Below are 25,162 nucleotides of genomic sequence, written 5' to 3'. Positions count from 1 at the left end.
ACAGGCCTCTGGGCACAGACATGTAAAAGACTCCTCATCCTTCCTTTCAGGAGGAAGATACAAACTGGAGACGCAAACTGACTGCAAACAACGTGGCTGCGGTTCGTTGAGGTCGTTTTCCTCTTTTAAAATCTCGTTCTGCTCTTTTTACGTCTTTAAATTTGACGTTTTAAAGCTTTTTTAAGCAGTTTTGAATCTTTGTAGCAATTTTGTATCCGGTTTTTTTTTCTGATATCATTTTGTGTCTTTTCTTTTATATTCAGTTTAGTCTGTTTGCATCTTTGTGGTTGTTTTGTGTCTCTGCATCATTGAGCATCTTCACTGGTTTTATGTCTGAAGTGCTGCTTTCATTTTGTGCCTCTAGTTGTTGTTTTGCATCTTTAAGGTCATTCTGGGTCTGAACTTCACATCGCTGGTTTTTTATGTTGCTTTGTGGCAACTTTGCATCTTTTTCTTGCAGTTTTAAATCTCTGGTGGATTTTTCACACCTTCGTGGTTGATTTGTGTTTTTCTGAGTTCTTCTAATTTTCGTGTCTGTAAATTGTTTAGTAGATTTTTTAACATCTTTTCTGTAGTTTATAGACTCTTTGTTAGTTGTGCCACATATCTTCAAAAAGTCAGGCTATATCTTTTTTTTTTGTAGCCGTTTTAAATTTCCTCTCATCATCTTTTTCTATATTTGATGTCCTCTGACTGATGCTGTTCATGAACTCAACACGCTGCCTTGATGCACCACCTGGTGGCATTTTGTGAAATTAAAAACGGCCAACAGACGAGTCGTTTCTCCACATTTATTCTCCCGCTGACACACTCAGACATCAGCTGGCAGCTCTCTACTCGTCTGCCTCGGACTCTTCGTCGTCCTGACTGATCTGGAAGTAACGCAGCTCGTACGTCTCCTTGTCGGACGCCACCACTCTCAGCCAGTCACGCAGGTTGTTCTTCTTCAGGTACTTCTTCGTCAGGTACTTCAGATACCTGGTGGACACAGACGGCAGGTGTTCGGGCCAAGAATTTCCAACAGTCCGTATATGTGTATATCTGTATATGTGTATGTATGTGTGTATATATATGTATTATTCCTGGTAGAAATCTGTAACTGCGTGTCGCCTCACCTTTTGGAGAACTGTTTCTCTGACGTGACGTTGATCTTGTTCTTCATGCGGCCGACCTGGACGACGTTACCCAGGTTGCCCGTCTTCCCGTTGACCTTTATCCTCTCCTTGAGGAAGATTTCCTATTGGACAGAGCATAGTGACACTAGGGAAGAGAACCCTAGTAACTGTGGAGCTAGGGAAGGGCGCCCTAGTCCGGACCCCGGGTCAGCACCAGTACATCAACCCTTTAATAATCTCCTCATGGTCGATACAAGACGGAACAGCTGCAGGAAAGACTTACAAAGTTTGCAGAGTCCAGGATCCCGTCCTCCACCGGGTGGGTGAGGTCCAACGTGAACTTCCACGCAGCTCCTTTTTTGGACTTCCTGCCGGTCGGCCTCTTCTGTTTGAGCTGTGGGATCAAAAACACCTGCAGTGTCACCGCACAGCAATAAAACACCTCTCATCTGAAGGGTTTACGGTTTAATGGTCACATTTACAGATCATGATTTAAATATTCACATCCTGACTCAAAATGATCAATCGATCATCAGAATTGCAGCCAACTAATCGATTAATAAACTAATCAATGCAGCTCAACTGGAAACCATCGATTTTATGACATTTCTCGTTATTTAGTTCAACTAAATGAAAATATGACAACTTATGAAGAATGACGTCATTAGTTTTAACTCCATAATGTGTTTGTCAGTTTTAATGAGGCTGGACGTGCTAGCTGCCGTTAGCTCCTCTCCTGATGGGAATAGCTTGGTGCTAGCACACATTAGCTGCTCCACATTCCGCCGAATCAACGAACGGATTCTGATCTACACGGAGACGGACAAGAAACCCACAAAGGCAGGAAAACTACCGCCGTGGAACAAGCAGCCCTTATTCCTCTGGAGTCTGGTCGGTGACGGAAACATGAATGGGACACGTGCAGGAAGACGACGAGCTAATGCTAACTCTGATAGCTTATCGGCTTCCTCCTTCATAAAAACAGTTAACGTTTGAAACGTGGAGCTGCAAGAATACTAATGTACTTTCTTTAGTAGACGAGGTGGTTCGAGAAAGAAAAAGACAAAGACAAAAGAGGCTTTAACGTGAAACTGAGTAAATCCAGGAGGAGACAGTTGAACTCACCGGCGCCATGTTGAGATCGGAAGGGAAAGGAAGAGCCGGATGTGACGCAGCAGTGACGTCGTGCCTGGAACACCCTTACCAAATATGGTAAACGCAGTCTAAAAAGCAAAAATAAACAGACTAATCTGGGAAAACGGCACTACAGAGCTCCTGTTAACTGTTCAAATGTTAACTTTAGGCGTTTAACACGAGAGACCGACAGTTAGATCCAGATTTGTACGCTGAGAGCCCGAAGACAGAAGAGAACAGCTGTGAGAGACAAGTCCAAAGGTCAACCAGCCCAAATACACCCATCATAAACCTGCTGAGTCTGGTCAAACATTGATAACCTACACAAACACACTCAAACAACAGCTGGTCTGATGTGTGATGGGAGAAATAGTTGTGTGTGATTTTTTTTTTTATATTTCAGCTCATTCTTAAACCCCATAATTCACCTCCATGTTGCATTTATCCTTTTAACGATTACTCCCAGACAGGTTTAGTGTCTCTAAACGGGCTCCGTTATTAGTGATTCTGTGACATCTAAAAGATCCTATAGAAATAAAAGTTAATACCTAAAGCCTCATCAGATGGGTTCATCAGTCCAGACTAAACTTTATTTATAGATTATTTTCTGTTGAATTCACTTTGCACCTCCTGAGGATCTGAAAAAAAAAAGTTATGAGCATTTATCTGTTGTTTTTTTAACTTTTTCTGCGTCAGCACATGCTACATACTAAACATTGTAGAAATCTGAAACCCCCTTTTGTTGTTTTCCCTTCTGATCCTGGACGGCAAGTTAACAAGCACCAAAAGGTCAGAGGTCACCGTGGACGAGCATTATTAACAAAACTCAAGATATTAAACCACGTACATGTTTTGCGTCTTCTGTCGAGGGGTCCCGTCAACCAGCATCCAAAAATTCCTCCAGACAATAAATGTCTGAAATTAAACGTGAAGCAGACTTCTTTTAGTTTCGTTTTACATCTTCGCCTGTTTTTGTTGAATCGCAGCTTCCAACCAACCGCAGCATGAAAATTAAGATTAAAGCCACAGTCAGCAGCAGAGACGGCCAAGTTCAGAGTCAAAACCAAGATTTTTGAAAGGATTTAAGAGCTTTAAAAAAAAAAGGACAGAAAAGGCTGAAAGTTTATCAGTGAAAAACGACCAAATAAAACCAGGATAGAATTATTCTAGAGACAGAAAACCAGACGTCGTTTGCAGTTTTTGTCCATTAGTTTCATCGTTTTATTTTGCCATCTCCAGTCAGGTGACAAAGGCCTCGAGTGAACAAAAAATGTTTTTGCAACTCTACCACCCTCCCCAAACCGATCGAGTCCCTCGAAAAAAGAAAACACACCTCACTGCAAACCGCCTCCCAACATTTTGGAGGCCCACAACCGCCACACACTCACGCCTCTGGAAACAAAACCGAACACTCCCTTTTGTATTTTTTTTGTTGTCGTTTTGGGGGGAGGGAGGGGGAGGGGGCCGGAGGGGGGAGATAGGGAGGGGGGGAGGAGGGGGGTATGAGGCCCCAGCGGGCGAAGAGGTGCGAGCGCACGCGACCTTCACGCCCATCAAACTTCAACACAGACAAAGAGAGACTGATCACGAGGGTAAAATCACTGAAGTTTGTTTCTGCTCTTCTTTTAAGGGAGAAAAAAACTAAAAAACAAGCCGGTTCTCTTTTCTTGGTTTTACAGCTTCGACACGCCGACGTGGACCTCAAGTGCTCACAAGTTCTCGCCGCCACCGATCCCGGCCGCCGGGTGGAAGAAGGGACCTCGTCCATGCTGGGACGGTACGGCTGCTACAGGGACGACCTAAACCAGGATTCAGGATCTACAGGGGAAACCCCCCACCCCCCCTCTACAAGGCTGTTACACCTGCTTTATTCAATCTAAAGAATATAAAAAAATAATCATACAAAAGCGGAATCCCGTTTGTTGTTTCAACATTCAGGAATGTGAGTGGCAGAAAACCGACATGTTGAAGGCAAAAAAAATAAAATATAATTAAACAAAAATAAAGCAGGAATGAGCAACTGATCGGGATGGGTGATTTTTTTGAAGTTGTTTTTATATAAAGTAGATTGTTACCAAACAAAACCTCAGTGATCAGGCAGAGGACCACGCAGCGAGCTGCGGTGGAACATTCCCACGGCAACGGAAGAGAGAAACCGAAAGAGGAGGAGGAGGAGGAGAGAGAGAGAGAGGTGGGGAGGAGCAAGGAGGAGCAGAGAGGAGAGGAGCAGAGAGGAGAGGAAAAAAAAAAGAGCAATGATGTGAGAAAATCACAGGAGAATTGATTGAGGTTGTCTGTGAAGGCCGACGCTTTGGTGACAGAACCAATGAGAATGCAAGAGACTGGTTGTGGGTGGTGCTTGTTGCCCGGGCAGCAAAGTCCCGTCTTCCTATTTGCCGGCCAGGACCTTGGTGGCGACAGCACATTCCTCCCCCATGGCAGAAATCACGGTGACCTGCAGGGAGAGTTCACACACACACACACACACACACACACACACACACACACACACACACACACACACACACACACACACACACACACACACACACACACACACACACACACACACACACACACACACACACACACACACACACACACACACACACACACAACAGGGACGAGTCTCCGCTCCGATTCGGGACTTTGCGTCCTCGTCTGCTGCCACAGAAAACTAACATCTGATTTCATTTAATGTCCCATAATGTTCCCGTTTCTGGCGACTGTGAATCAAAATGTTTGCAACAGGGAAGGATTTTTAAGACTCACCATGAATTCGTCGCCGGCCTCGAACTTCGTCTCGATTTCCTTGCCGACGTCGTTTTCGGGGACGCGCAGGTCCTCTCTGATCTCGCCGTTGTCGCTCATCAAGGACATGTAGCTTTCGTTGATGTTAACCAGCTAGGGAAGTTAAGAGGAACACGTTCAGTCTGTTTTCTAAACGCTCCCATCGGTCTCCGTGACAACACGTTTACACCAATCAGGCGCTCACACCGGGACCAGCATCTAGAAACGACAACGTTTGTTTATTTCTGCATCGCCGTGAGGTAAACAACACGTTTGACTGACTGTAGATACATAAACAACAACAACAACAACAACGGAAACCGACGCCGCTGCAGCACCAAAGATTATTGACGAGTCTGCTTGTTATTTTATGAATTAAAGAGTCAGAAAAGAACAAACAACGTCCATGAAAGTTTCCAGGTTTCAAACCCGCAAAAGATTTTCAGTTTATATCATAAAAACACAAAATCTGCTTCTTTTTTTTTGCATAAAAATGTTCTTCAGCAAATAATCCAAAATCAAATTAAGAGCCAGTTTTCTCCATCCTACCCAGAAATCCTTGCAAGGAGTATTTTGGTTATCGCTCCAGCAAACAGATCCGAAGCTGCTTCTGAGATTTTAATCTTGAAACAGACGAAGAGTTTTATTTGCAGCCAAAACTAAAAAAACGGAGGCTGAAAGATGCTCGTTGCTATTAGTTGATTTTATTCTCTTTGGTGATTTGATGCAGGAGTTTTCTGCTGTGACAGATTTCTGCATGCATGATGTCAGTATGTCGTTACGAGACCGACAACAGGACGTGATTTCAGTAAATTATTCAGCAACTTCAGTCACTTTTCAAAATAAAAGATCAAAGATTTGCTCGTTCCTGCTCCTTTAAAGTCATGATTTTCCATTTTATCGCTGCGTGTTTGGCTGCAAATTAGCTGCACAGCATTCAGTCCAAATCCAATATTAGACAATTTACAACAGAAATGTTTTTGCTGTTACTGTAAGATTTTGACCTTTAGAGGAAAATGTGCTGCGTTCAGTAGTTTTTTTTAATTCCAAACATTTTCTGGACCATAAAAAAAACCCAGATCTAAACTTTCTACTGCGACGATATAACGTGACTAAAAACCCACCGAACGTTTCCAGCTACTGCCACTCATCATTTGGAGGAAATAACTGGAAACAAACCCGAGACGTTGTCCTGGTTCTGTCACCTCGGAGAGCTCGACTTTAATTCTCCCGAGAATAAACGTGACGGAGTCTCGTAGGTTTTAACTGCGCCGACGCTTGGTGTGGCAGAAAGCTCGGGAGATGTTCGGGTACCTGATAGTCTATCCTCTTGATGGAGGGAACATCCATGTTGTGGGTGGAGGGGCACATGTCTTCAAACTTCTTGTTGGTAAAGATGTCGATACCAACCATGTTAACCTGCAGGAGGACAGTCGGTTTAATACAAAAACAAAATAAAATAAATAAGAACAACAAACTAAAAGGAAACTGATGGCAGAACAAACCACCTCCTTAAACTGTTCATTTTAATATTAAAGAGTAATTAGAAACCAATAAGACTCCTACAACACATTTTAAGTGTTTAAAAAAAAAAAGAAAAGCGGTGAAACCTTTCAGACCACCCGAACCTTCATTTTACTGGGTTTTTTTTAATATTGTGCACGAGGTCAAGGAGCACGTGGGAGGCAGCCTGCTGTTCAGAGGGCGATAAGTTGGACTGTGCGTTCGTAAAGCAACACCTCCGGCAGCTCGGATCGGCCCGGTCTGAAACCTGAGAGCCCGAGACGAGCAGCCGAAGGCTCTCCGCCAGGCGACACGTTTTCTTCACCTCTCAAACTCCATTTAAGACTTTTGATGGTGAACTTAAAGCATTTTAAACAGAACTTTAAACTCCAAAGATGTCAAACTAAAAACATTCGACTGATTTTAAGAGCTTTTTTTTTAAGATCAGAAAACAACCAGAAAATATGTTGTTGCGATAAACTTTAGATTCACTGAGTTTCTATTATTGTATTTCCATAAAAACCTGTTCTTTTAGATATTTTCTTAAACAAACATCTACTTTAACAAAAAAAAATAAACAATAGCATCTTCCTTTGAGTGAAGTTTACTAAATTCACCTTCATTATGACGAAGGAGGGTAAACAAACACGCTATGTAGTTTATGTCTTTAAAACGACTAAATAAAGGTCTAAAGTTTAACATGTGATCAGTTGATTACATTTAAATGCACAAATGTATTCATAAAACAGATGCTGGTTCCAGACAATTATCCCAAACTGACCAATTAACCCCCTGGACGACCAGACGAATACGGTCATGACAGGAATACTTTAAAATAGTCCCGGTATAACAGACAGGTGGAGTCGTTCTCCGTCGGGCCTTCAGCAGCAATCACAGCAAACTGTGGATCTGCAGGATCCACGTCTGGCGTTAATCAGATTGCTGCCGAGTCTGCGGATCCGTAACGGTTCATTCAGGTTCAATTTACCTTAGCGTGTCCGTGCTTGCCGGTCTTGGAGGTGGACATCTCCACGATTTTGCAGGGACGTCCCTTCAGCACCACGTAGCCGTTCTTGCGCAGGGCGGAGCACTGCATGGGGTAGGTGGCGGAGGCGCCAGACTCGCCAGTCGTGAAGTCAAGATCGGGATCTGCCATGGTGCGATGGGTCAGGACGCTGCGGAGGACACCAACACATCCGTTACACTTTAATAAGACACTAAGACATTTTCTGGCATTTAAAAAGCCCCAGAAAACAGCCTTTTATTTAAATTGTCCAAATAATCCCCCATAGAAACAAGTTAAATACCACAATGTGCAATTAAATATGTCAAAAACCTTCAGGGAGATCTACCTAAAAAAATAATTTAAAAAATCGGTCCAAACAACAATGTTCGGCTTTTTGTTGTCATGTTTTGTGGTTGTCAACAAAAACCTAATTGACCAAGTTGTTTTTATTTCTGAACATCACTTCTCCTGTTTTGAGTATTATTACCGGCTGTCACTCATCTGTGAAGCACTCTGAGCAGCACTAATCTGCCTGACAGGTGCTATATAAATAAACTTTGATTGATTGACCTCCAGTCCATCCGCCCTGCCCGGCCCGGGACCACTGCAGCCTCCCCCGGGCCCCCCAGAGAGGGCCACCACTTTTAACTCAAAATATCGCGAGAACTCAAAGACAGAAAAAGGTGCAGTCCGCATGATTTACACGAGCAGATTAATTTTGATCTGGATCTGAATAATAAACAGAAACTCTATAAACCTGCAGGGTCCGTCCTCCTTTGGACGTGGAAGCATGGACAACAAATCCGGCTCGACACGAGGCTGGACCGGCTGCACCACTTTCTCATGTACCGCTGCTGTCTGCCATTATATAAATAAATATATATATGTTTGTATATTTATATATGAATATATATATATATATATATGATCGTTCTTAGCAGACATTGAGTGGAGCCGACCACCGGGTCTGTCCTCCGCCTCGGAGATAACGGAGGATTAACGGGGTGTTTGAACGCGACAGCGGGGAGCTGAGACCAGTTAGCCGGCCTCGAGTTCACCGGAGCCCCGCCGGACACGCAGCCTCCGAACGGGGGTTCACGTCAGATTATCTTGGGTGTTTCGGCTTCAAAGCAAACATGACGGACGTCCACCGGTTCACCTCCGATGTCGTCGGGTAGAAAGGCCGACCCGAGCCGCCGCGACACGAACTCTCGCTCTGCGGGCTAACGCGGCGCTAGCGGCGGCTAGCCGTCCATTCAGCTGCGTCCAAATAAAACGCGCAGATTGACGCTCGTCGACGGCGACTCGAGGACGGACGGACACGGCTGGTCGTCGGGCTCGACGGCCGACGTTAAGTCGCCGGTTGACAAAAGCGCGACGGCGATCTCGACCGCGCAGCGCGGATGCGGACATTAGCGGAGAGGATGCCGAGCGGCTCCGCGGAGCGGCCGCCGCCGAAGGCCGCACGTCCCCCTCCGACTCAGCCTGGTAGCACGGACACCCTCCGCCCCGCCGCCGACCGCGTCCCGGCCCGACACGTCAAATAACTACTTCCACGGCTCCGCGCGCCGCAACGCGACGACTTCAGTCCTTCCGAGTCCGCCGCCGGTGCCCTTAAAGCCCGTTATAAGTCCTCCGTGGATCCCCCCCGAGGCAGAAACACGCGCCATGCCACACTTACCTTCCAAGAAAAAGAGGACCGAAAGTGCGCACGCGCGGGCAACTTTACTGCAGCATCCGTGGGGGGGGGGGGGGGGGCAGCCTGGTTGGTGGGGGGGCAGCCTGTTGGGGGGCAGCCTGGCAGACAGGGATGCCAGGTCTGAGGCACACATGACCACCCGCAGCACCCACATACGGGTCACTCAGAGGAGACACCACAGCTTGACAACAACAACAACAACAATACTTTGTTGTTGTTGTTGTTGTTCATCTGTTTGATATATTTCAATTATTATTATTTTTGACAAACAGGAGGAATTTACCTGCTGACTGATGCACTATTTTCATTGTATTTCGTAGTGTGTTAACTGCCTCTGATTTGACTGGAACTGTTATTTCTCACCACGTGTGCCTCAGCTGTACATTTGTGTTGTTTTGATATTTTAATGAAGTTGTTCTTGTTTCTGCTTTTTATTTCAACATATTCTTGTGTTTTTAATAGTTTATTTTTGTATGTTTTGTTTTTTTATGAAGTGTATTGGGACCAAGTTCCACGGTCATTTTACACTATAAATAAAACGTAATTAAATTAGTGAAACTTGTATTTGGGAGCTTTCTAGGGCAGGGATCAGACGGATCAGACGGGTCCGATGATCCACAAAGCTGCTGCCAGGATTAGAGTTTTATAGTTTTATATGGTTATAATTTTGTGAAAAGTCGGCATATAACTCCAGTACTCAGATCGCTGCACTGGCTTCCAGTTTTTCAGGGTATTAACTTTAAAATCCTGCTGCTGGTCCACAAATCCCTGAACTGTTTACGCTCAAGATATTCATCAGAGCTCCTGAACCAGAACCCTCCAGAACTTTGAGGTCACATGGTTCTGGATTACCGGCTGTTCTCAGTGAAATCGAAACATGGACAAGCTGCTTTTAATCATCCTTTTCACAAACTAAAATCGTGACTTCATTTGACTAAGTTCAATATTATAGTTTTGTACTTCTAAAAATGAAACCACCAGTGAAATTAAAAGCTTAAGAAGGATTTACTGTTTCAAACTAAACACATTCAGAACAATAAAATATCAAAAGATAAACTTCTCACCTGTGAAACGTTATTTCCTGCTACCTGTTTTTGTCATTTCTTTCATCTTCTCAGTGTCTTATTTTAAGCCGCAGTTGAAAATGTACATTTATTTTGAGGCTTTTTTTAAATAATTCGTTTTTAATGATAAATCTGCATAAATGGATATTTATGTGATGACTGCCTCATAAAGCACCTTGAATATGAGCATGTTAGCATTTATGAAGTTTGCTTCTGTAGAAACTAAACCTTCCTCAGTGGCACTCATGTTATTAAAGTGTGCAGATTTTTAATATTGTGCATGTTTTTCAGTGTTTGTGAGTGAGAGCTCATGGTGCACATGGACTCTGTGGTGCAGGAGGACTCTGTGGTGCACATGGGCTCTGTGGTGCAGGAGGGCTCTGTGGTGCAGGAGGACTCTGTGGTGCACATGGGCTCTGTGGTGCAGGAGGGCTCTGTGGTGCAGGTGGGCTCTGTGGTGCAGGAGGACTCTGTGGTGCAGGTGGACTCTGTGGTGCAGGAGGACTCTATGGTGCAGGTGGGCTCTGTGGTGCAGGTGGACTCTGTGGTGCAGGTGGGCTCTGTGGTGCAGGTGGACTCTGTGGTGCAGGTGGACTCTGTGGTGCAGGTCAGGTGTGAACAAAGAGAGCGGAGCGGCTGCTGCTGCTGTACAAGGAGAGGACATTTATTGGAGAGTTCCCAACGTCACAGATGTGTGTTACCAGGTTGAGGTTGTCTTCTGACTGACTCCAGTGATTCAGACGAGGTGAACACATACGCCCACATGCATGTCGCACACCTGCGTGCACACACACACACACACACACACACACACACACACACACACACACACACACACACACACACACACACACACACACACACACACACACACACACCTGCTCGCACTCGAACACACTCGAAGGCCGACAGTCGTACTTACGTTCACAGTCTTGATACGTACAAAAATTGAAATACAAATACAAATAAAACCACAATAAAAACATTGTCTTTTTTTTTTTTTTTTTAGAAATTCTTATAGCTATGTTCTCTATTCTGTAGAAAGACAACTAAGCTTTGATAAGTGAACATCATTTATTTTTTTGTCTTTCTCTAAAATGATCAGTAAGATATCATCATAACGAAAATTCTTACAGTATATATATCTTTTTAATCTATGGTTTCTCACACGGACGTGGCCTCCTGACCTTTATTCACAGGGTGTCGCTCGGCACGAACATCCCGCACATGTAGAAGGCTTCAGCTCGGCCTTAAAGCGCCATCGCCTGCACCCATCGCATCCTTTAAGATCAGTGATTGATAAAAGAAGATCAAGTAAAAAGATGACGCGACAGCACTTACAGTCGTCAAAGGGTCCTAAAAAACTCCTGCTCACTCTTCACGAGCTACTCTGGGAACGAGCAGAGACAGAAAACAACTTTAATGGTAAATGTGTAATTCTCCAGTGTACAATCTCCGCTGACTCGATAAAAGCCCCGATGCCGAGCTACGATGTCGTCACAACTCGGCGTGGTGAGAAAGATGCTCCGGGGTTTCTCGACAGTCAGACCCGCCTGCGTATTGCGTCAAAATTTACAATTCATAACGAGTGACGACAGAAAAAACATGTATGTCACCATGCAAAATGCACAACGTAATAAAACCAGCGAAGAGCTGCGGAGGTGTTAAAAACCCAAAAAAACCAAACTCGGTCCTCGCTCGGCTCAGAAAAACGTCCCGTCTGAGGGGCGACTACAGATCCGACACATTTACAGAGGTGTGACGAGAAAAAGAACAAAGAATCAAAAACCAGCAGATCGTTATTATTTTTTTGTTTTTTCTTCTTCGGTGTTCTCACCTGCTTTGCAAAGTCTGTCCTTTAACATCAACGTGAGTATTTACACAGCGGTGCACACAGAACGGCGTGGACAGAAATGACGTGGCGAGAAGTAAAAAAAACAAAAAAACGCCCAGAAGTGGGCGACTAACTCTACTGCCGAGTTCTTCTGGTGAGAAGAAACCGTGTGAAGACTTGTTGTTATTGTGTTGCTGCTGCAGCAATAGTACAATATCTACAACCTTCCTTCCTCCTGCCAGACACACACACACACACACACACACACACACACACACACACACACACACACACACACACACACACACACACACACACACACACACACACACACACACACACACACACACTCATCTGTAGTGACGTTTCCACGGCGACACTCGCTGCCTGTCGGGCAGAAGAGACAGAAGGTGTTTGAGCAGCAGCGGTGAGTGTTCACACTGTGAGCTGCTGCTCGAGCCTTCGAGGTCAGCTCGTCTCCCCTCGTCTCGGCTCGTCTCCCCTCGTCTCCCCTCGTCTCGGCTCGTCTCCCCTTGTCTCCCCTCGTCTCGTCTCCGCTCGTGTGTTGCTGCTTCGTGAAGGACAGGATCTATCTTTACGGGTTGTTTTTTTTTGCTACATCGGTCAAGGAAACATCGAATCAGAAGGAGTCGACCGGTCGGTTGTCGTGACAACGAGCAGCTTCAGACCTCTTTCTCCACACTAAGCCGGGCTCTGGTGTTTTTTTTTTAAAGGTTGTCTCCCCTGTCCAATCTCACTCCAGATCTGCTTCAGACGGTCTCACTTTGAAGCGGACGCACGTCGTCAACGCCGACCGTGCGTTGAGATAAACTTTAGCAAAGGAGCAGAGAAGTTTGGATTGTAAAGTGCAGAGGTCGAAGGTCAAAGGTCGAAGGCTGCTCGGCGTCCTTCAGGGTCTGCAGATCGTCCATCGCTCCACAAGGAGGCTCCTGTAGTTTAACTCCTCCTTTAATCGTCTTGTTGTTTTCCTCCATTAACACACACACACACACACACACACGCACACACACGCTGTCCTCCTTGTCCTCCCTCCCTCCCGTCGGTGGGCGGCGCTCAGCGTGAGGAAGAGGAGGGTTGTGGGTGGGAGGAGGTCGAAGGTTACCAGTTCATCATGGAGCTTCTGTTGAGGGTCATGAAGAAGACTTGGCTGCTGCCGCCGGAGCGAACGGAGGCGAAGAAGACCTGCAGGGAGACGAGGCGGCACGCGGCCTTTAATTATATATACACGGAATATACGTCTGTGAATAGATGCAAAATGTCCCCGAGATGCACAACAAGTGCAAAATTTAAAAAAACTGCGTGCATACAAGTCTACGAATTAAATGTTCGTAATCATTCAGTCAATCGAATGAGCACCGAGATACGCTGAGCAAAAGACACGAAACAAAAAGAGTCAACGAGCACAAAGACACAAAACAGTGAAATAAGACGCAAAACAAGGAGTGAAAAGACAAAATGTGACACAAAGACAACTGCAAGATGTAAAATGACCACAGAGGGACTTGAAAGGACGACAAAGACACACAGAACAAACACAGGAATATAACAAACAGGAAATATGTCCCCAAAGTTTCACCTTGTCGTTCCTCTCCGACAGGAACTTCAGTCGCTGAGCTCGCTTGTGCATGAAAACTCCGTCGAGGTGTCCCGTCTCCACGGAGCGGATCTCAATGGCCTTCTCTCCCCAGCCCATAATCTGGTTGGAGTGGATGTAGGCTGCAGGGACAGGAGAGGGTACACACACACACACACACACACACACACACACACACACACACACACACACACACACACACACACACACACACACACACACACACACACACACACACACACACACACACACACACACACGGAGGGGGATTGTACAGGAGAGGACTCAGCACCAGTCTCACACCCAGGCCAGTCACACCTCCTCCGCCTCTCCTCCGGGAGATTATTGCAGCAGTTTCTGATGGATTTGAACGACCACGACTTCAGAGGGACGGACGGACGCCATCGGGGGGACGGATAATGAAGGACAGCGGGACGGACTCTTAATCTGGATCGGTTAGATGTCGGTATTTGACAGCGTTCACTTGGGGGGGTGGGGGGGGCCTTTAATCTGAAGTTTCATTTTCAGCGAGAAAGCGTCACATGACAACGAGTGAGCCAATCAGAGAACAGCGAGGACGCTACGTGTTGGATGAAAGACGGACCAGAAACTGGTCTTTTAAAAGAGGGGAGGCGCTTTTATTTTGGCACTAAATGCAAACAATGACACCGCGTTCAACGCCCAACCAGCGGAGGCGGGTCAGCGACCTCCAGCCTCCTCCGTCACACAGCGGGGGAGTTTCCCTACAAATATTTGTACTTTTATGTTCTAAATATGTTGAAGAAAACAGGAAGTAAACTTGGAAACACTTCACTTAATGAGGTGAAAATTGATTGATGGAAAATGGTTTCCGTGTGGAGAGCCACGAGCGTCACGGAAATACGACTGAAGTATTTCAGGCATTAAAAAATACATTTACAAAATAAATGTATTAATCTACTAAATTACAAAGTAATTAATTATTTGGTATTTTAATGGGCAATTAAAAGAGGCGTTATAAAAATAATTTACAAATACAATATTAATCAATAAATAGTTCAAATTAAAAACGGATTTACAAAAACAACATAAAACACTCAATAAGTACATAATTTTAAAAGACATGAATGAAAAATCTATTTAAAAAATGCACTTTAAAAAGGAGAAATAATTTTTTAAAGGTATTTAAAAGGACAACTTCCTTAAAAACGTGGTAAAACATTGAAAATTCCACCAAGGATGTAAAAAGCTCTGTGATTAAACTCACATTTTTAAAATAGATTTTTAAATTCCTTTATTTATTTATGACTTCATTCATGTATTTTTTAAAATCCTTTGCTTATTGACTGTTTCTGTAAATCCGTAAAACTATTTACAGATAATTTTTATAATTATTTTTTCTATTGTCCATTAAAACAACAAATAATGAATTCATTTATAAATTGGTCTATATGTTTATATATGAATAATTAATTTACAAACACATGTATTAATTCCTGAAATACTTTATCACTATTTTTGACCCTTGTGGTGCTCCATAGCTTTGAGGCAGATGTGGCCTCCAAGGTCCGTCTTCGACAAACACTCATTAAAACGTGTGTTTATGTCCAACTCAGCGATGACCTCGTCCTCCTGGTGGTCGCTCGGTGTCACTGCAGCTTCACTTCAAAGATGCTTCCGGTGCTCGAAACCCCAGGATGCTTTTATATTTCTATATATATTTTTTGTTTGTTTTCGTGACCCCCCTCCTGCCGAGGACGGGGACCGACCAGCAGCTCGTCACCGCAGCGTGTGTGCAGAATAAAGCGTCACAGTGGAGGTTTGTTAATGTTATGGGAGGGGGAGGGAAAAGGGAAGGGAGGAGGGGGGGGAGGCCCGGGTTTGGCTGTGAGAAACTCTGGTCTGACAGTAAAATACACACAAACATGTCAACAGGAGACGATGTCCACACGTAACACGTAAGCAGCCAAACCCACGTTCCATCAGTCGGGATAAAGAACGCTGACGTCGGCGGATCAGAGACCGAAGGCCGAACGGAAAAAACACGGAGGCGCCGATCGACTCGCATCGTAAGATCCGAGAGCTCCTTGATGTGCTCCTTGATGTGCTCCACTCCTGTTTCTAACGCATGCGGTTCGACTCATAAATAATAGATTCATTTAGATGCACCGCTTCGACCTCGTCTTCAGTTAACTTCGGAGCATTCATGCAATCAAGGATGAAAGTAGGAATGAATGTGAAATTCCTTTTTGAAATATTTTTTAAACGACGAGATAGAACGAGAGGATAAACACGAGCATTTCCCCCCAAATACACATTAAAAAAAAAAATAAAAAAAATCGTTTTTAAAAAGTGCAAAAACAGGCAATTTTTTTTTTTTTTAAAAAGGAGCGAGTGGAAAGGAAGGACATCTGTGAGGGTTTGGAGGTGAAGCTCTGCAGGAGGAGGGATGTTCAACACTGAATGTTAAAGAGATACACCAGGTTTCGGGTCGTCGAGCTGTCACTCAACTCAACGATCCCTCCAGGGGAAATTTGTCTTCACAAATCTTTGCAATTTTTACTTCCTACGATTTTCCCGCAAAAAAGCCATCGTCAACAGAAGCAATACAAGTTGGATAATCTGAAGCAACCAATCAGAGAGCAGCTTCAGGTCATAAAATATTTAAATGTCCGAATTATTTAGCAATATTCTGTATATTTAATTTATGTTTAAGTATTCTTTCTTCTGTAAGTATTTTTATATATGAAATATATATCATATAAGAACACTGCAAAAAAACACAAGAACTAAATACTTATCTTCAATCCAGAGCTTATTATTAGTGTAAATATCACTGTAAAGGTTTGGTTTTTCTTACTTGTAAAAGGTAAAAATAAACTAAAATATAAATTGAATAAAGGTTTATGAAACTATTTTGACTAAACTGTCCCATCAGGGCCGTTAAACTTCAGGATTTTAAGATGAAACGGGAGCGAAGCCGAGCCCAGAAACCTGTCGTATCCCTTTAAGCCGTTAATGAAACAGGTGAGAGACCGGAGCTCCTCCTACGGAGGTGCAACTGAAAGCAAAAAAGGCGGGAGAAGGTAGGAGTGTTTGGGTTGAACGGAGGAGGAGGAGGGGGTGGTGGTAGATAGTGAGGGTGAAAGATGATCTGCTGAGACCGCTTATAGAGGTCAGAGGTCAGGGGGGTCGGGGAGAAGCGAGCTGATTGGTTGACGTACCGACGGAGGTGGGCATCTCGCCCCACTGCAGCACCACGTCTTTGGTGATGCGTCCGTAGGTGTTGACGTAGACGCCCTCGTCCTCGTAGCACAGCAGCATCTCCATGCCGTCCGTCTTGGGCAGAACCACAATGGCGTGCGGGGTCACCTGACCCTGAATCTGCCGGGGCGACACACGGGGAGGGGGTTGGAGGGGGGGTGGGGGCAGGGGGTTAGGAGCTGCTGGACCCCCCTAAAACCCCCCCATTACCCCACCCTGAGAGAGGAGAAACTGCTGCAACAATGGGGCCTCCCGCTCCTCAGCCACGCAATCGCCATGGAAACAGACACCGCGAGCACAGCATGATTCACGGATGCTGAAAGCAATGTGAGGCGGTTGCTGTGGTTACCGTCTCCGGTCCCCACATCCGCCTCTTGACTGTAAGCAGACCGGGGTTAAAGGAGGACACTGACTCACCTGCTCGCTCGCTCACTCTGCTTTTAAACCGTCACTCATTCATTCATTAATTCTTTCACACTTTCACTCTCGTACTCTTTGTGTCGTAGTTTCCGGTCGTGTCACTCACTCGTTCATGTGTTCACTCCTGAGCTCATGACTTCTCTTACTTCCTGTCACATTTCCTCACTGCTTCATTCATTAAATCACACACCTTAAAATTCGAACATGCAGTCTCTCTCTCACACACACACACACACACACACACACACACACACACACACACACACACACACACACACACACACACACACACACACAGTCATGTTTTCAGCACTTCAGAGGACGTTACATTGATTTACATTCATTTCCTGGAGACTGACCACGACCTGTAACCATCGGCTACCGTAACCCTGAACTCAACTTAAACTGAACTTCAAAATAAAATTCACAGGCGCCTTACATGTGAGGGGATGTAGATGTCGTACGGGTTGCCAGAGTCCACATCGATGACGTGGAAGCCAACGCTGGAGCCGTAGATGACCTTTAACCTCTGGCCCTCCTCCACAGTCAGGTCCACCAGCTGGGGGCGATGCTGCAGGTCGGTGAAAGACTGGCAGACGGACAGAAAGACTCCATTACACGGCGGAGGTCCAACCATCGATGTATTAAGAAAAGATGGGCACGACGCTGCCACCTAGCCTTGTTACGTTATTCTTTCCCCAGTGGTCACTCGTGGTATTACAACGGGGGAAGAAAAAAAAAGAAGTGCTTTTTGTTGAAGTACCGGAGCACACTTGTTAAGTTGTGGCTCATTTCTAACGGTTCTAATGTAAAGTCACCAACATAACCGCGCTATCTTCAACGGTTATTCTGAATTACTCATCTTAAGTGTTATCGTCCCATTTGGAGTCATGACATGATCCTGAATTTCACAATAAAGGTCCTGTCAAGAAATTAAGCATTTCTGTCTGCTGAAAAACACTAGAGGGCTTTTAATTTGAAAGTACAGGAAGCGTTAAGTTTAACAGGGCAAATGGGAGCGGATCCAAAAGAGTCGACATTTTTAATCAATCAATACACCATAAATGTCAATTTGACAACTTTGGTCGTTCCTTTTAAAAAATACAGAATAAGAACAATTTTAACATTTTAATTGATGATATTAAAACCCACTACTGCTACGATTTTTCTCTTTTCTATTTACTTCGTTCAGGAAGGATAAACAAACAAATTTTTGTCTTTTCCGAATGACCTCAAACACATCTTCGTTACCTTGAAGGCCATAAACTTGTGGTAAGGTTTCGGCGCCCAAGCGTAGATCTCGACCGAGTTCTTCAGAGCAATCACCAAGAATTTAATCCTCTCGTATTTCACTGCAGGAAGTAAAAATAAGTTAGATATGAAGAAAAAAAACAACAACACAGTAAACCCTGGGTTCTCTGTCAACTTTAAATGTGGTTATAATGGACAGAAACTTGATTTTAGAGATTAAAATCACAGCTGCTTCTTTTAAAATGTTAATGGCTTCGTGTCCCCACGATGCACATAAACGTGTTCTCGTACCGACTTTGTAATGCACGCAGCCCTCCAGCTCCCCGACGGTGATCCAACCCTGCTTCTTCTCCACTTCGGGGTCGTTGTGTAATATCCTGTTCCTCAGCCAGGACAGGTAGTAAACACGCAGCTTGTTCTTCTTCCCTGGTTTGGAAACGATGAAAAAAATAAACAGTTTATTCTTCTGGTTTTCGAGACGTCTGCAGTTTGTTCACGTTTCACGCAAATAAAAAACAAAGTAAGTTTACGACTCTACATTAAATAGTACAAGTGTTTGCTTCAGTTTAAGCCGTTAAAACCGCGTTGATCTGACTGAACAGGTTGGAAGCAGCTGCTGCAGAGGAAGGTCAAAGGTCGTGAACGGACCCGAGATGGTGACCAGGACGTTGAGTCCCTCCAGGACGTCCATCTGCTGGAAGCGCCGGCGGTTGATCAGGTTGTAAACTTTGCCTTGACCGCTTCGGTCCAGCAGCATGAGGCCGTTCTCCGTCCCCACCAGCAGGTTCACGCCTGCGCACACACACACACACACACACACACACACACACACACACACACACACACACACACACACACACACACACACACACACACACACACACACACACACAAAGGTCTGGTTCTGGCCGCCTCTGTAACACCACATGATTGACATCGCTGTGAGGTTGTTGTTGTTGTTGTTGTCTCACCCCACAGAGCTGCACACAGGATCTCGGAGTTGAAGCGTTTCTTGTACTTGCGGATCTCCGGCGTGTCGCTGTGCGGCCGGATGTTGGTCGGGTTGACGTTGACCACGGAGATCTTGCGCGCCTCGTTGAGCCTCGCCTGCTCCTGCTCCTGCTTCAGCAGCTCGTCGGCGAAAAGTGCTGCAGCGGACACAACACAACATCACAACACGATATCACAACAATATGACAGCACAACAATATGACATCACAACAACACGACAACACAACAACACGACATCACAACATCACAACAATATGACATCACAACAACACGACAACACAACAACACGACATCACAACATCACAACAATATGACATCACAACAACACGACAACACAACAATATGACATCACAACTACACGACAACACGACATCACAACAATATGACATCACAACAACACGACAACACAACAACACGACATCACAACAATATGACATCACAACTACACGACAACACGACATCACAACAATATGACATCACAACAACACGACAACACAACAATACGACATCACAACAATATGACATCACAACAACACGACATCACAACAATATGACATCACAACTACACGACATCATGACATCTGGAGGAGACTTCCTCACAACGCTGTCAGCGCATTTAATCTGGTGTTTTTTTTTTTTTTTTATCAGCGATGACCTCTTTAACTGGTATTAAAATGTGAGACGTGAGTGTGACATCGTGGAAATAAAACTATAAATCAGAAAGTGTCATAAATAAATCATTCGGATTAAAGTTTGTCAGCATTGTGATTTCAAAAATGACACAAACCTAAAATATAATTAAAACGGAAATAGAATTTAAAAAACAAGCTTTTCTGTGGTTTTCTTTGTGCAAAATGTTCCTTTTATATGTAAACAGTGCTTCAAATTCAGTCTATATAATATATATTAACACTTCAGAATCCTTTTGTCAGAGTTTATGAGGTTTTTTTCCGTTTTAAGAATGTTTTACTTAAAAAAATCTGCATAATTTTGTGTAGCAGAAGCTTATTTTTCTGGTTTTCTGTCCCCAGATTCCTCCTGAGACCCAGAACACGAGTCGGCACTCTGAGGCCTTTTTTTAAAACAGGACTCTCACCTGAGGCAGAGTTTGTGTCGTCGTCGTCGGTCGGGGACGTCCCGTACACCCGGGGATCGACGAACGGCATGAAGGACGACTTGGAGCTGCCGCTCCCCATCCCGTACTGCAGAGGACAGAAACACAGATCAGTCAGTCCGTCTGACGGTCGGCGCTTCGATCACACAGGTATCGAAATAAAGGAAACGGTGCGTTCAGGGACCAGCTCTTCCAGTTATTTTGTTCTCGTCTCAATAATAAAACCCTCCTCGGTGTTTCCTTTATTTCGTGGGCCTGCGTGGAGGACACTTTCTGGATCAGAGGCTGGAAAACCGAGACAGGGAGGGAAAGAGAGAAAGAGCGAGGGAGAGGGACCAAACGAGCGGAGTGGCGCGGGGAGGGAAGAAGTCCAGTTTGTTGCATCTGTCGGGGGGGAAAGCACTGGAGCCGCAGTTAAACGGGACAGGGCAGGAAATTAAAGGGGCCACGTGACAGTTTATGTTTTAATAAGGCAACGAGGTGAAACGTACAATGAATGTTTTAATCGCATTTATTTCCAGAAATATTTATTTTTTGGGGAGCTTTTCCCCAAAAGAATACGTGTATTTAATGTTGTAATTTTACAGCAAATAAAAGATAAAGTAATTTTATGACTCTGTAGTAAATGGTGCAAAACTCGTCTTCAGTTTCAGTCATCATCTGTGCTGAGTTACCGAATCATTCAGAAATTTTTTTTTTTTTAATTTTTTTTTTTTACTATATTTGATGTCTTATGTTTCATGGAGACACAAAACTAAGTTATTTATGATGATATATTTAACGGTACTTGATTAACTGCTGAAATCTGATTTGTCTTAAAGTTCAGATTGATTGATTGATTGATCAACGCTAACATCTGAAATGATGATTTCGGGATGTTTTGACATTACAAACAGTCTGAGGTCTCTGTAACGTGCTGCTGCTGCAGACTGGAGAACAAGCAGCCGGCTGCAGCTTCCTGCTGCTAATTTCCCGCCCTGACGAAGCACCACACAGCTGGTGACGGGGTTTGAGGGCGGGTGATAGGGTGAGCAGGGGGGGAGCGGGGTGAGCAGGTGGGGTGACGGTCTGTTAGGATCAGGTGTGGGGGGGCGGGAGAGGTTTTTTGGGGGGCCAATATCTTGGTGCTGCTCCACCTACTTGGACCCCAGAGGCGTCGCCAGGGGAGACCAGGGGGGAGGTGCTTTGCTGCACCAAATCGGGGAGATTGGCGTTGCCAGGGAACAGATTAGCGTTGCCGGGGAAACCGTTGCTGGCGGCAGAGCTCCGCCTCCGTTCCCTGTGTTTCTGGAAAAAGAGAGAGAGGGGCGGGCTACTGTGCAGCGAGGCTGTGATTGACAGGTCAGGTGATGGAGGGGCGCCCTGCCGGCTGCGGGTGTGTTTGTTTCTGTGTTTGTGTCGAGGCGGGTGGGCACAGAGAAGAAGCGCTCCCTCACACGGTATTGTCACACAGACAAACATGTAGGACGCACAGACACACCTGTGATGCTGCTTGAGATCAATATTCAGTATTTGACTGTCCAAACCTCCAAACTTATCACCAATGTTCAAGATTTCTGCTTTTATATTTTCTCTTGTTTGGGTGGAAAAGCGTCTGAATCAAAGATGAAGCTTAAATGATGAAACACACACACACACACACACACACACACACACACACACACACACACACACACACACACACACACACACACACACACACCAGAACAAAAAGCCATGGTGAGAGGACGCGTGTTGGGTTCTGTTGGGTCAGCGGGGCCTCGGTCCCCCGGGGTCAAAGGTCAGAGCTGAGACTCACCTCACGCATCATCAGCGTGCCGTCCTGGGAGCTGTTTCCGTACGAGTCGCCGTGCGCGTCGTTGTGACCTCCCATCATGCCGAAGGCCTCGTTGGGACCTTGACTCGCTGCCGGCCTGAAACACAGAAGTCAACGTGACAGGAACGTCGGGTCAGAACCTGCCCCTTCAAAATAAGAGCTGGGATGTGTGTGGAGGCAGCGGACGCCTTCCGTTTGTTCTCTCGGGTGTAGACGGGAAATATGAGCAATGAAACAATTACAATAAATACACTTTAAATAAGTATCAGATTTTAAATATATATATTTATACATATACATATATACATATATATATATATATTCAGGATATAATTATATTTGTGGGAGCAATTTTGCAGAATTCCCAACATTTTTTGGGCAAAAGAAGTCGTCAACAGAAGCTCTGCTGAAGATATGTTGGCACAAAGTAAGTCTTTCCAAATAAAACTTGCTTTAAAAATAAAAAAAAACCTTCTTATTTAGGCTTATTTAGGACACGCCCCCAAACACACCACATTTTGAGGTCCAATATCTAATTGATGACGGGATTATTTTCAGATGGACCGCCAGAAAACTAATAAGAAGGAGCGACTTTATCGAATGACACCATGATGACTTGTGGAAAACATTTTTTGGACTTTGTATTTCATGACAGAAGCTGAATGGGAGTCTACGGAGCCCTTTTTTTTTTTTTTTATAAATTTTTTTTTTTTTTTACCCCTAGTGGCCCTCGGTGGTATTGCAGCTTTAGGAAGTTAAACACCCTTCAGCTGCTCCACATGTCCCTCTAACTTCAGCAGTAATTCTGCGTTGGGGTAAACGTCGTCAGGAAACAGCCGCTACTCACATGATGCGCGGTATGTCGCTGACGGCCACGCTCCCGTCGTTAGCCCCGCCCTCTCCCTCCTCGTCCTCGCTGCTGTGAGAATCTTCGCTGGACGACGAGTAGTCGGTGACTTTGACCGGCGGGCGGCTGGTTTCTTCGCCCTGCCGCAGCTCCCGCAGCTCTTTGGCCAGAGCCGTCAGATCCTGGAGGACGAGACATCGAACGTCAAGCGTTCGCCGACTCACTCGGCCGTTTGTTTGTTCGCCTCCGAGCCAGCAGGGAAACGTGATCTTTGAATATTTGTCATGCAATAAATACAAGTGTGCAGCTGTCATTAGAGGCTTTATTGTCGTTAAAATGTTGGTTTTCTATTCTAAAAATATGTGACTACTATTCATGCTTAATTAAAGGTATTGCGTTGGTTTCAGCTCATCGAACACGTGAAGACGTCCGTCCGTCTGTTTGAAGCCTGAATATCAGCTGCAGAAACAAAATGTGGCGTCGTGGCAGAAGCTGAACTCCTGAGCGAGCAGCGAGACCGGCAGTTCATTAAAGTTCAGATCGATATCGTACGATGTGTTTAATTAGTCGAGTAAAGCGCTGATACGGAAAAAAAGGAATTTTTCTGGTGGAAGCAATTTACATTTTAAATGACATTTCACAGTTCAGTCTGGATGTAGTTTTAATAAAACCAAAGTCACGTTGTTTAAAGAGCACAGAACTATGGGATGTCTGAGCCGCCATGCAGGCTGTTAGTCGGGTCCGTTTACATTTCAGAGGCTCTGTCGCGAGGAGGGCAGCGAGCAGGAGGGCGGTGCAGGGAGAGGAGGAGGAGGAGGACAGTCAGACTACGAGTGCAGGGAGGTCAAAGGTCAGGGGAGTTTAAATTCAGCCTCTCACAGCGAGCAGCCACAGATAAATATACGGAGACGGCTCTTCCGGCGTCTCATGCATTTGTGCTGCTTTTAGATGATGAAAAAACAGGTGGGAAATATTTGACTGCTAAGTTTGATTTGATGTTTAATGATAAAAACATTGTTTTGTTTTTTTAATCAACATTTTGTTTCTGTTTTTATTTGCAGTTGATCAAAACTGTAAATTTGGTTCATCAGAAGGTTTTCAAACCTGTTGATTCACTGTAAAAGTAGAGTTTTATAAATAATGGTTAATTGCAAGAGTAAATGAGAGAAATATTTTTGCTCAAAAGGAAAATTTGTGGAAAAATAAATTTATGAATTGTAACAATTGTATTAAAAATGTAATAGAAATAAAAATAACAAAATATGAAATTATTATAAATATTTTACTAGAAATGCAATTAAAATCAATAAAGGTAAAACTCACTTGAAAAATAGAATACAAAATTTAAATGCTGAAAAAAAATTGGAAATGTAATAGAAATTAAATAAAATTTAAAAATAACAAAGATTTTGATCATTATAAACATTTTACTAGAAATGTAATTAAAATCAAGAATAACTGTAGAAAATAAAAAAATACAATCAAAGATTTTAACTGTAGCCTAATACAAATTATAAATTTATATAAAATGAATAAATAATTAATAAAAATCTATATGTTAACGTAAGAACGTAAAAAATAAAACTATTATGCATACAAAAAATATTAATAGAACTGCAATTAAAACTCAAAAAATAAAATAAAAAAATTGTGTTTGTATGTTATCTTGTTAATTTCCAAAATTTTAAACCAGATGATGA

At 44.2% G+C, this 25,162-nt stretch overlaps 3 protein-coding genes across 3 annotated transcripts in view; all 3 read right to left on the bottom strand.

Moving 5' to 3' along the window:
- Positions 1 to 777: 777 nt before the first annotated feature.
- On the bottom strand, positions 778 to 2,338 carry rpl22l1 (ribosomal protein L22-like 1). Its single transcript, XM_069706891.1, has 4 exons — positions 2,241 to 2,338; positions 1,399 to 1,509; positions 1,116 to 1,237; positions 778 to 978 (listed from the first exon to the last, which is right to left on the bottom strand). The coding sequence occupies exons 1-4, from the start codon at positions 2,247 to 2,249 to the stop codon at positions 834 to 836; spliced, it is 387 nt and encodes a 128-aa protein (XP_069562992.1). The 5' UTR covers positions 2,250 to 2,338; the 3' UTR covers positions 778 to 833.
- Positions 2,339 to 3,439: 1,101 nt separating this feature from the next.
- On the bottom strand, positions 3,440 to 7,840 carry eif5a (eukaryotic translation initiation factor 5A). Its single transcript, XM_069706890.1, has 4 exons — positions 7,531 to 7,840; positions 6,354 to 6,458; positions 5,022 to 5,153; positions 3,440 to 4,704 (listed from the first exon to the last, which is right to left on the bottom strand). Exons 1-4 carry the CDS (start codon positions 7,696 to 7,698, stop codon positions 4,639 to 4,641), a joined length of 471 nt encoding a protein of 156 aa, XP_069562991.1. The 5' UTR covers positions 7,699 to 7,840; the 3' UTR covers positions 3,440 to 4,638.
- Positions 7,841 to 10,954: 3,114 nt separating this feature from the next.
- The window catches only part of tnikb (TRAF2 and NCK interacting kinase b), a 40,240-nt gene continuing 26,032 nt past the window's right edge, over positions 10,955 to 25,162 (bottom strand). The window contains 12 exon segments of the mRNA XM_069706877.1: positions 10,955 to 12,377; positions 12,456 to 13,348; positions 13,743 to 13,882; positions 16,964 to 17,123; positions 17,863 to 18,012; positions 18,675 to 18,775; positions 18,966 to 19,100; positions 19,323 to 19,466; positions 19,646 to 19,822; positions 20,782 to 20,887; positions 22,598 to 22,712; positions 23,463 to 23,644. Of these exon segments, the coding sequence (XP_069562978.1) occupies positions 13,265 to 13,348; positions 13,743 to 13,882; positions 16,964 to 17,123; positions 17,863 to 18,012; positions 18,675 to 18,775; positions 18,966 to 19,100; positions 19,323 to 19,466; positions 19,646 to 19,822; positions 20,782 to 20,887; positions 22,598 to 22,712; positions 23,463 to 23,644 (1,494 nt within the window). The 3' untranslated portion in view covers positions 10,955 to 12,377; positions 12,456 to 13,264.

Source organism: Brachyistius frenatus, unplaced genomic scaffold (assembly GCF_029030835.1).
Source record: "Brachyistius frenatus isolate BFR_SWC_R1_liver_20210118 unplaced genomic scaffold, ASM2903083v1 Contig_65, whole genome shotgun sequence".
Lineage (NCBI taxonomy): Eukaryota > Metazoa > Chordata > Actinopteri > Embiotocidae > Brachyistius > Brachyistius frenatus.
This window is presented reverse-complemented; position numbering and strand designations above follow the sequence as displayed.

What these genes read in the sequence shown, in the direction of transcription:
- rpl22l1 (XM_069706891.1), bottom strand. An exon ending in TCCTGGACTCTGCAAACTTT is followed by an intron (nt 1,238 to 1,398) that starts GTAAGTCTTTCC and finishes TCTGTCCAATAG; the next exon opens with GAAATCTTCCTCAAGGAGAG. An exon ending in GAGAAACAGTTCTCCAAAAG is followed by an intron (nt 979 to 1,115) that starts GTGAGGCGACAC and finishes TGTGTCCACCAG; the next exon opens with GTATCTGAAGTACCTGACGA.
- eif5a (XM_069706890.1), bottom strand. Translation starts at nt 7,698, where the DNA reads ATGGCAGATCCCGATCTTGACTTCACGACTGGCGAGTCTGGCGCCTCC. An exon ending in GCAAGCACGGACACGCTAAG is followed by an intron (nt 6,459 to 7,530) that starts GTAAATTGAACC and finishes GTCCTCCTGCAG; the next exon opens with GTTAACATGGTTGGTATCGA. An exon ending in TCAAGAGGATAGACTATCAG is followed by an intron (nt 5,154 to 6,353) that starts GTACCCGAACAT and finishes TAACTTCCCTAG; the next exon opens with CTGGTTAACATCAACGAAAG.